Source organism: Pseudonaja textilis, chromosome 4, assembly GCF_049901715.1.
Source record: "Pseudonaja textilis isolate UNSWEBS1 chromosome 4, rPseTex1.2, whole genome shotgun sequence".
Classification (NCBI taxonomy): domain Eukaryota; kingdom Metazoa; phylum Chordata; class Lepidosauria; order Squamata; family Elapidae; genus Pseudonaja; species Pseudonaja textilis.
This window is the reverse complement of record NC_141993.1, coordinates 22,418,725-22,430,809: the sequence shown is the minus strand read 5'-3', so window position 1 is coordinate 22,430,809 and position 12,085 is coordinate 22,418,725. Positions and strand designations below refer to the sequence as shown.

The 12,085-nt window shown below is 41.7% G+C and overlaps 1 protein-coding gene across 2 annotated transcripts in view; it reads left to right on the top strand.

Annotated features, from left to right (window-relative positions):
• The window catches only part of PRKG1 (protein kinase cGMP-dependent 1), an 878,222-nt gene that overhangs the window by 609,115 nt on the left and 257,022 nt on the right, over positions 1 to 12,085 (top strand). For both annotated transcript variants that reach the window (XM_026719912.2, XM_026719913.2), the window contains exon 4: positions 7,586 to 7,691. In XM_026719912.2, the coding sequence (XP_026575697.1) occupies positions 7,586 to 7,691 (106 nt within the window). The remainder of the gene's footprint in view (positions 1 to 7,585; positions 7,692 to 12,085) is intronic.

The following is a 12,085-nucleotide window of genomic DNA, read 5'->3' as shown; positions in this document are numbered from 1 at the left end:
GAGATGCCAGTTCGGTCTGAAGGACTACCAGGGGAAGGCCATTCCCGTGATCGGCAGAGGCAAGTTCTTTGTCAGTTTTAGAGCTTTTAAAGGCCACCTACCTCTAGTGGTAGTTAACGGCAATCTACCCACCTTATTGGGGCTCGATTGGTTTCCCCACCTCGGCCTAGGGTTAACAGGAGTCCATGCTCTCTCAACCTCAGACACTGACTCCTTATTCGCTGACTACGCAGATGTGTTCAGCGAGGAGCTGGGGGTGTTATAATGGAACCCCATCTCGTTCACCGTTGACCCCCAGGCAGTCCCAATCAGATTAAAACCACAGAGAGTTCCATTTGCTATTCGACCAAAACTAGACGCTGAATTGGATAAACTACTAAAACAAGGGGTCATTGAGCCAACAGATTTCGCCAAGTGGGAGACGCCCATTGTCACACCCTCAAAAAGATGGTAGCCTGAGAATTTGCTCGGACTACAAGACAACAATCAATAAATATTTACAAGTTAGCGCCTATCCCCTGCCCGTCATTCAGCACTTATTGCACACATTCGAACCGGGCAGTATTTTTGCTAAATTGGACATGTCTCAAGCATATCAACAGTTCCCTGTTGATAACCAAACAGCAGAACTTCAGACCATCATCACTCACAGGGGTGCCTTCCGATGCAAGCGTCTCCAATTTGGCGTAAGTGTTGCCCGGGTATTTTTCAATCCCTCATGGAGCGGATTTTACAGGGCCTCCCTGGTGTAGTACCCTACTGACGACATCTTGGTCTCGGCCAGGGACAGACCCCAACTCTTCCAGAGAGTGCGAGCAGTGTTAGAGAGGTTCAGACAGCATGGCCTCAAGTTAAAAAAAAGAAAAATGCGCCATTGCCACTAGACAGGTGGACTTTCTGGGTTATAAAATTGATGCCTCTGGCATTCACCCCCTGGAGTCCAAGGTCAGGGCGATCCACTGAAGCTCCACACCGACCTCCAAAACGGAGCTACAAGCTTTCTTGGGACTCCTAAACTTTTATGCATCCTTTTTGCCCCATAAAGCCTCAGTAGCCGAACCCCTACACAGATTACTAGACAAAAAGTCACCGTGGCACTGGGGGCACAAAGAAGACCAGGCGTTTAACGCCGTCAAATCACTACTTACGTCAGAGGCAGTGCTCATCCAGTTCGACCCCAACCTTCCTTTAGTACTGGCAGCAGACGCATCCCCTTTTGGAATTGGGGCGGTCCTTAGTCACCGACTCGCCAATGGCGCCGAGGCCCCCATCGCCTTTTTCTCCAGGACGCTCTCGGCCACGGAGTGAAATTACAGCCAAATAGACAAGGAAGCCCTAGCAGCTGTTGCAGCCATGAAAAAGTTTCACGAATTCCTTTTTGGCCACTTCTTCGAACTGGTCACTGACCATAAGCCCCTCCTGGGCCTACTGGCCGGCGACAAACAGACACCTCAAGTCCTCTTCCCTCGGATGACAAGGTGGACGCTTTTCCTAGCGGCCTACTCATACAAACTTATCCACCGCCCGGGCAAAACTCTATCCCACGCTGACGCACTCAGTCGCTGCCCCTTACCCGCTCCGGCTGAAGACCCAGCTCCTGTCAATGCCATTTTTGAAATCACCCAGTTGGACCTGCCCATCACCGCCCTTGACATCGCCGCCAAAACCAAGGCAGACCAAACGCTCGCCCAGGTGCTCGACTGGGTGAGGAGGGGGTGGCCGGGAGGCAATGTTGATAACAAATTCGCACCCTTTAAGACTCGCATGCAGGAGCTGTCCAGTTTGCAGGGTTGTCTACTGTGGGGCACTCGGTGATCATTCCGACCTCGCTGCGTGCACCCGAGTCCTGGAGGCGTTGCACGAGGGACACCCCGGCATTGTGAGAATGAAGGCGTTGGCACGCAGCACGTGTGGTGGCGGGTCAGACGAGGACATTGTCAATTGGGTAAGTTCCTGCAGCATTTGCCAGGAATCCCGTCCTGCTCCCCCATCGCCACCCCTACCAGATGGGGGAGCGCCAGCACCCCTTGGTCTAGAATCCATATCGATCTAGCCGGCCCGTGCATGGAAAGATGTTCCTAGTGGTCATGGACGCTTATTCCAAGTGGATAGACGTGGCGCAGCTATCCACGACCACCACACTAGCAATCACCAACGTGTTAACACGCCTGTTCGTTACCCATGGACTACCCGACTCCTTGGTCTCCGATAATGGCCCACAGTTCGCATCAGTAGAATTCAGCCGTTTTGCAGCCAACCTAGGCATTCGCCACATTTTCACAGCCCCATTTCACCCTGCGCGAGTAATGGGTTGGCTGAAAGGGCCGTCAGGACCACCAAAGAGGCCCTCGCTAGGTTTGGCAGAGATGACTGGCACCACAAACTCTCACGGTTCCTGATGAGCCAGCACTCAACCCCTGTGCAGTCACCAATAAGTCCCCAGCGGAACTTCTGATGGGCCGGCGCCTGAGGACTGTATTAGATAGACTGCACCCACAATACTGCCCTGACTCTCCCTCGCTTCCACTTCGGGGTTAGACATTTTATGTTACAGGAGCCGATATTCACAAGGAATTTCGCTGGGGACCCACTTTGGATTCCGGGCGAGGTCATCGCCGTCACCGGGCCGAGATCATATAGAGTCAGGCTGGAGGATGGTCGCGTCTGGAGGAGACACATAGACCAACTCAGAAGGCGCCTCAGCAACCTCGCAAACAAGAATCCAGAGTCTCCAGTCGAAGGGGAACCGTCCCATCCGCCACCCAGCCACATCGCACCCAGTGACCAGTCTGCGCCAGCGGTCGTTCCGGTCAGCCCGAACCCGGACAACAGCGCCCAGAGAGTTGATCAACCGGATCCAACCCACGAGAGTTCGACTCCAGAAACCAACCCGGTGGTTTCCGAGGATGCCCAGTCCAGAGAAAGTGTTGGCGACACTATGCCAGCTCAACCGTCACAGACTGATACCGAACAGTCAGACAATGTTCCCGAGTTGCGCCGCTCCGGGCGCCAACACAAACCCCCCATCTACCTCAAGGACTATGCGTGTTCGCATCTGGGAGGAAGGGGTGTTATGTCCTGAGGACTCAAGGAGTTCTCACTCAGGTCCACTCACTTGTGTGGGCGTTATTCCCCCATTCCCATTGGTCAGTTCTCCCCAGCAGCCAGCTATAAAAGCAGGCTGCGGGGGTCCAACTGGCTGCTGATTGCTGCGAGCCAGTTCCAGGCTTGGCAAGCACGGTCAGCCCTTTATTTGTAAATAAAGTACTGTTGCACTCATGCTCTGGTTCAGCCTCTCATTGCTCAAACTTAACAATTGAGATGCTATAAAGCAGGGGTGTCAAACTCACATCATCACAGCGGTGTCATGTGACGTATTGGGATTTTTTCTCCTTTCGCTGAACCAGGCGGGGCCGGGACCCACAGGCCATGAGTTTGACACTCCTGCTATAAAGAGTTTGGAGTAGTGGTTCTAGTAATGGCAATTAAATATAGAACTATTTCTGTAGGAGAAGAGCCATCATGATATGGAAATTCAGTGGCATTTTTCCTGGGGAGAATTAATGAAAGGAAGAAAGTCTTCTACCCATATCTTGTTCATTTTGCAGATGCTTGACCACTAGCCAGCATATGTTCTTCCCTGGAGTCTAAGACATATTTATAATTACAATCTACATGCTCTAAAAAATGACTTCAAGGACAACAGATTTAGAATTAGCCAGGGCACACATATGCTTTATTACTGTGCAAATTTAGTTAAAGTTTAGCTGATCAAATCATCATTTTTGCAGTCAGATTATCATTTTTGTATGGAAAAATGTGTGAAATTCATAAGGCTATAGATTTTCTAGTTCTGCCTTGAAAATGTTCTTCACACTGTATTAAGATACCTACTTTGAAAAAAAATGTAGTTTATAATCTTACATTTAGTTTTTATTTCTGTCTCATTGCTAAACTCAAACAGAGCTGTCAAACTCAAGGCCTGCGGGCCAGATTTGGCCCACAGGGTGCTTAGATCTGAAACGCAGGATGCCCTGGAAATAGCAAAGGACTGGCCCATGGTGCCTCTGCCAGCAAAAAATGGAGCCTGGGAGAGCCGCGTGTGCTCCATTTTCGCTGGCAAAGTGCTAGCAAAACAAACTAAAAACAAAACAAAAGGGAAATGTTTCCCCTTTTGCATTTGAGCATCCAAGAACAGATAGGAAAGGAGAAAGGGAACGAGGAAAGGAAAAAAAAGGAAAGATGGCAAGAGAGCAAGGAGGAAAAGAAGAAAAGAGGGGAAGGAAGAAGAAAGGAGATTGAAGAGCAAAGGAAAAAGAAGAAAAGGAAGGAAGGAAGATATGAGAGAGAAGGAGGGTCTGAGGAAAGTCCTGTTTTAGTATTTGATCACCACAGGTGCCCCCGATATGAGTGATATCGAGCTGGCCACACACACACACCGCAGCCATGCACCCCCGAGTCAAACACAACTCTGATGCAGCCCTCAATGAAATCGAGTTTGACACTCCTAAACTCAAACAATGTGTGCCAGTGTGCTCGCTGTTGAAAATGACAATGAAGATTATCTTAATCTTTAAAATTATCCCAAATAATCTGGGGATCACCTCAGAGCTATGAAAATGTTAGGATTACGTTTTCATTTAGGGGGTATGTGGAGAGAGAGAGAGAGAGAGAGAAAGGGATACTATATAAATAAATATGTAGATAATCTGCCCCTTACCCAAACTGAAGATGATTTATTGAAGAATTCATGGGTTTGTTGTTGTTTTTTAAGAAAAGAGTAATATGAAGCATATGGATTCATTTAGGGAATTAGGAAAAAAAGAAATAGATGAAACAACATGACAAATTCCATTGGCAGACATCTAAGTGATTATTTAAGCCCGCTTTAAACTCATGACAGCACACTTCCTCAATTCATTCTGTATTCCTTTGGTCATCTTGCCTGTCACTCAGAACACTTGCTATGCAGCACCATGCATCTGTTGATGAATTCTTTCAGGGCACTGAAAATCCCGGCTTGAAAAGATAAATGGCAATCAAAACAGCTAATGCAGACGATTTACAAATTGCACATGAAATCACTGGAATGTTTAACTTTTTAAAAAATCTCTCTCATGCTGGGTGTCATATTCATAGTTTTGAAAAAAAAAACCCTTCCTCTGTCTGCCCTTCCCCCATTTCTGATGCGTGAGCTGTTTCTTTTTTGTAAGGAGTGAAATATAGAGAATAGAGCTGGAAGGCACCTTGGAGGTCTTCCAATCTATGCTCAGGTCAAGCGGAGATCCTATACTATTTCAGACAAGTGGCTGTCCAGTCTCTTCTTAAAAACCTTCAGTGATGAAGCACCCACTACTTCTGAAGTCAAACTGTTCCACTGGTTAATTGTTGTCACTGTTAGTTTCTCCTTAATTCCAGCTTGCTTCTCTCCTTGATTAGATTCCAACCATTGTTTCTTGTCCTGCCTTCTGGTGCTTTGGAAAATAAGATGACCACCCTCTTCTTTGTGGCAGCCCCTCAAATACTGGAATAATGTTATCATGTCATTCTTTAGTCGTTCTTTTCTCTAGACTAGCCATACCCAGTTCCGGTAACCATTCTTCATATGTTTGAGTCTCCAGGCCCTTAATCATCTTAGTTGCTCTTCTCTGTACTTTTTCCAAAGTTTCAACATTTGTGGTGACCAAAACTGGATGCAGTATTCCAGATGTGGTTTTATTAAGATTTTATAAAGTGGTATTAATGGTAATAAAAATGATGATGATAAGCATAATATTCCTAGAAATAGAAAAGACTAGCTTAATTTCTATTATTATATTAAACATACTGATATGTCTGGTAGGTGAAAGCATGTGGAGCAGACTCTACAATTTGGTAGAAGAATTGTTCCAATTTGTTTAAGTAGCAGTTGCTTCAAGAGAAAAATTAAAATGGGAATTCTTGCCTTCTTTTCTGATTTAATGAATTGTTCGTTCCTGATTTTATGGCTGGAAACTGTGGTTGGAAACTGATATGCATTAATCTGCCAATAATCCTCATGAGCCTCAGTGAAATCATTCTCTCTATAGGTGTGCATGCAATCAGACAGTAATAATATAATCTAATTCTATCTATACTTATTCAGAATGAAAGTGTGTTAAATTAAATTGAACTTTCTTTGTAATATGCATGCATAGGTTTGCTGCCTGAGGTTGCAATCCTATTTTCATTCATAAAAGAAGTAATAAATTCCATTAAATACACTGACTCTTACGATATGTTATATTCCACCAGTTACCTATCGGGCAACCAACCTAGTAGTTTTCCTTATAAGTATTCCAGACTTGGAGGATTTGAAGTCTGCCCTCCTCCCCCCGCCTCATTTCTCTGTAAGAAGATGAATTTGAGAAAAGAAGCATCTGGAAGAGGGATTTTAAACCTCTGATCAGCATCTGAATTTAAGTATCATGAGGCCACTTTAGAGGAAAATAAAAACAAGAATCCACCAAAAATTGTGCTGGAAAGTACGAATCTTAATTCTAAACTTCTAGGGTTTGCTCTGCATACATCTAAGTTTTTCAGTATTTTTCTAGGGGACTTGGATTATCTATTTGTTTATATTATATCTCACCTGTTGTTCAAGAGTTCAAGGTGATATTTTGCTCCAACTCAAACAATGATGTGAGTTAGGATGTAAATGAGACCAACCAAGTAGCACTCCAGTCTTGCAATTAATTTCTGTCATGAGGATCTTTTGAATACCGTTTAATCTCTGAACAATCCTGTTTACATACAATGTCCCTGTTACAGTCTTAAAACATTTCTGTCATATTTAAGCAAATGATATCATTCCTAGTTTAATCATCATTTTCTAGAACAGTGTTTCCCAACCTTGACAATTCTAAGATGTGTTGACTTCAACTTCCAAAATTACCCAGCAAGTATGAGAAGGAGTTGAAATCCACATATCATAACATTGCTAAATTTGGAAAACACTGTTCTAAGGTGAAGTGATCCGTGAAAATAATCTGGAACTTTTCCTTTTGACTGCATCCTTTTTAAACTCCTCCTTTTGTTTATATAAAAGATATCCCACTGGAACATACACTGATTCCCATCGATTGTGATTTAGACAATCTTGTATGTCCTTTGTTCAATGAAGAAAAAAGAAAATTCTAGAGCCAAATCCAAGAAGGTGCAAGACCACATTGGTGTCCTGCATTTAAAACAAAAACAAAAAAACTAAGCTAGCATTATTTGAACACCTGAAGGCATAACAAATTGCCTAAGGAATTAATGAGAAGTGGTTGATTTTGAGCATTTGTTAAGAAAATTATAATCCTATCTTTTTTTTTAAAGACATGACTTCTCTAGAAAATTGCCTCCAATTTTAGGATAAATTATTTATATCAATTTACAGTGAAGAATTAATGAACACAGACCATAATATTAATTGCCCAATATATTTTGTTTTTCTTTTCTTGGTTTGAAAACAGAAAAAGCAAACAATAATTTTCAGGTTTTCTCATTGGTACTGCAATTTATAAAGTTTTTTGAAAATAAAAATATGCTAATCAAAATTCCACTTGTTATTTTTCCCCCGCAGCTCTCGTAAATGTGAAACTTTGGGCTATTGATCGGCAATGTTTCCAAACAATAATGATGAGGACTGGCCTTATCAAGCATACAGAATATATGGAATTTTTAAAAAGGTATGGCACTGGTTTATGTATTTGTCTTTTGGAAGCATGCTTCATTTATTGCCCTGCTTGGAGAGAATATATATATATTGTTGGAGGAGGAGCTTGTGAATGAGTGCTCATTTCAATTCATCATTTTTAATTTGCTCTTTTAATTATATTAATGGCATAAGAGCTTGAAAATAGGGGGCAGTGATTGAAGTCTCAGATTAATTATTGTTTGCCTTTTATCATAATAGTTATTCCTCTTAAGCAGTGGTGGGATTCCAATTTTTTTACTACCGGTTCTGTGGGCGTGCCTTGGTGGACGTGGCAGGGGAAGGATAGTGTAAAATCTCCGGTCAGAGGTGGTATTTGCCAGTTCTCCAAACTACTCAAAATTTCCACTACCAGTTCTCCAGAACTGGTCAGAACCTGCTGAATACCACCTCTGCCCTTAAGGCCGGTAGTAGAAAAGTAAGTAACAATAAACACATAGAAAGAACAATTTTTACAGATCCATTAGGAATTTCTCTTTTAAAAACAGATTTATTCAAGATATAAAATAATTATGTTTCTTAAAACATTATATGGCCTAATGCTTTTTAAAGTAATATTTAATAATAGTATACTTTAAAAATATGTATTTGTATCTCTCAGATAAAGGTATTACTGTATGCTTTGGGGATGTAGAAAATGGAACTTAAATGAGTTAGAAAAGAAAAGAGATTTAACTATGCGTATTTTAATTTTATTAAATTTGAATTTAAGCCTCTTGAAAAGGATTCAAGTAGTTTTGATTTCCCTAATGTAGTATCAAAGTGTCAGAAAGTTGAGATATATAATTATACAAGAATCAAATATATTAACATAAATCTCCTTTAATTAAAAGTTATTTAATGGATGGAAATACTGTATAAGCTCCTTCATTTAGAAAAGAAAAAGAACACTACTAGAAAGGTTTAAGTATCCAACAGGTCACTGGGGTTGTCCGGGTAAAGAGAATTCATTTTTTTTCAGTGTTTTATTACTGCATTCAATGGGAGAGGGGGAAAGCAACCTGTGGAAAATGAGAAGTCATTAATAGCAATAGCACTTAGACTTATATACTGCTTTACAGTGCTTTACAGTCCTCTCTAAGCAGGATACAGAGTCAGCATATTGCCCCCGACAATCTTGGTCTTCATTTTACTGACCTCGGAAGGATGGAAGGCTGAGTCAACCTTAATAATAAATATGCAGTTTAATTTATGATTGGATAGGAATATCTTGTACACAAAAAAATGATGAGTCATATTCTTGTGTGGAGGGGAAATATGTTTCAGTGAAATCAGTGTATTGCACCCCATCTTTGTCTTAAATCTAATTGATTGTGTTGTATTTGAGGCTGCATTTTAATGGCATTGGAAAAAACAGGGATATAATAGTGCTCTGGTATTGCAATATTTCTGTCTTGGTCTGGGGACAACATGAAAGCAGTGGCGTAGGCAATTACACAAAACCCAAGTTTCCAGGATATGGTACTGTGATGGTTAGGTACAAGTAGAACCTAATCGTAAATAACATAAACTAGTTAAGATAGAGCATAAAAATCCTGCTTAGCCTTTAAAAAGGATTCTGATCTGTTGATTAGATAGCTTGAAAACTATTATATTAAGAATTTCGGTAGCCCTCAAATTGAACCTTTATTATGATCATAAATCAAACTAAGGAGGGTAGGTACAAAGAACTGAAAAGCATGAAAGATATACATTTTAAAATAAAACATATAAAAACTAAAATAAAAACAAAAACAAAAATCAAAAAGGAATTTAAAAAGAATCCAAAAGGAGTAGTAGAGCAATAGGGGGATATGGGGAACCATGACAAATTAAATATATAATAATAAAAATTACTAATAGGAGCTAAGTGCTTATTAAAGCTGTTTTATGGCACAAGTCATCTTTTGACAGATTTCAAGTGCTGCTGTGTAGAACCTGGAAACATTGTACGTTATAGTAGGGTTGGGGTCAGCAAGTAGCAGGGAGGTGCATATTCTGTGGTTTCTATAGGTCCAAAATCATGAGACAAGGTCTTTCTGAGTAGGGGAATCTTCTTGTATTGGTCTTCAAGTACAGCTAAGGAGACGGTATAATACTGTGCCGCAGTAAAGGCCCTTTGGTGGTTAGGTTGTGTGAGGTTACTTAAGTATGCCATAGGGGACACAGAATTTCTGTTGGGTTTACTGTCAGTGAAGGCTGAGGACTTAGCTACACGCTTTTTAATTAATGCTTTGGCCTGATCATATCTTGTGTGAAGTAGAAGGCCTGGAGGGAAGCCCAAGGATGAGATTTTAGTTGCCACTGCCTCTTTTCATTTGGATTGAAAATCATCACTCATAGTTAATGGGACAAGATCAAAGGGGAGAACAGGATAGTCTGAGCCAGGAGTTGAGCATGGTCACCTACACTCTAGAGTCTACTTTAATGAGGTCTATGTCTAGCCTTTGGGTAGCATTTGAGACATATTCTGGGGCTTGAAGGACCCAAAAGTTGGACTGAGTTTAATGGTGCAAAATTGGAAAAAGGGACCATCCGAGCACCATAGAGAAATTGTGATATTGGCTTAACTTCCAATAATTCAAGTGCTCCAGAAATGTATTGACCATTTCTTGTCTTGAGGAATTTATGGGTGGCAAAGGAATTTTTTGGCAGAATGTAAGACTACTTCCTGATATTTGAATCAGGAGATCTGCTCCATTGTGTGGCCATTTATCTTCAAGGGTTGATTTTGGAGTCTTTTGGCAAATGCCATAATTTTGATTTTCAGATCATTGGGTTCTAGCTGGTCTTCCTTGCAATATTGTGTTAGTTTTCTCATTGCTCTTGTATGACCAATAGGGGTTCTTGAGACTATTGTGGATCTTCTGCATAGAGTAAAATAGAGAAGATCCTGCAAACTAGTTTTGAGGAGTGAAAAATTTTGTTGAGGCCCATCATGTAATAAGAGGGAAGCAAGCCAATATACAACCTTGCTATACACCTTTCTCAATTCCAATGGCATTGGTGAGATGACTTTCGGGCTTATATCTTACTTTGCATGACCACCCTTCATCAAACTTACTATTAAATGAAATACACATCTAAGTCTCTAGTTAATCTAATCTCATTGGGGATATATAAATATTATCAACTGGGCATTGTGATTGGATTAATGCAGCAATGGCATATACCTTGAGTGAGAGAGGTGCTTTGATATGGAATGTAGTGGAGTGGAGACTAGAATCCCCAGATCTCTTTTTGTTCTACCATACTGCTGGCTCTGTTTTGCTCATCAGTCAATGAAATCCATTTAATAGCATGTTATCAACAGTCCATGTTTTCTGGACCAGTATGATATCATAGCAGGAGAGGAAGCTAGTAAATGGGGATCTCTAAATGGGGATCAGTAAGCAGGGATCAGTAAGCAGGGATCACCAAACCACATTCCAAGTTGGAAGTACAACTTTATGGTGGTCATTTGGATGTCAAATACTGAAAACCTGGGACTGAGTGAGTGAGTTTTGCAAGAGCAAGAGCTTCATATTAGTTGATGGTTGAAGTGGTTGTAGTTGCATTTTCCTCTGTGTGTGGTGGGGAGGGACGTGTGGCATCATCAATTTCCTGCTCTCCCTTTTCTTGCAACAGTTTCTTCCAACTGGAAATAATGGAAACCGTTCACCTAGGTAGATGATAGATGGATGGATGGATAGATAGGTAGGTAGGTAGGTAGATAGATAGATAGATCGGCAGTCAGGAAGAGATAGATAGATAGATAGATAGATAGATAGATAGATAGACAGACAGACAGAGAATAAAAAAAAACCCATCCCACTTCTATTTGTATGTGGTACAAGATAAGTTAATCAATCTATCTCTTCTAGTTCTACTTCTCTTTATCAAAAGATCTATGGCATGTCAAGGGATGGATGGATCAATCAATTGGTTTCTATCTTTTTCAGTTCCAAATGATTTCATTCATAAAACATTTCTGGCCTCTTTTACATCAGTCTCTGAATTAGCAAATGCATGAATGTCTTCAATGGATATCCAGTTGTGTTTTTTCACTGAGACAACAGCATGGAACAAAGGGAAAGGAGACCATCCCATGCCTGCCAAATCTATTTTGGCGTGAGTGGTAACAAAACCGTAACAGCCCCTCTATGGGAAGCACTTGGGCTGAGAGAGAAAGACACTGGGCTGAGGTTGACCTGACCCTGGGTCTCCTCATTCCTAGCCCAACATCTTAATCACTATAGCAGGGCTGTCAAACTCACAGCCCGTGGGCCAGATGCATCATGTGTCATGTACTGACCATGCCCCCGCCCAGTTTAGTGAAGGGGAAAAAAGTTCTGATAGGTCGCGTGGCACTACTGTGATGATGCGAGTTTGACACCCTGGCATTATGTC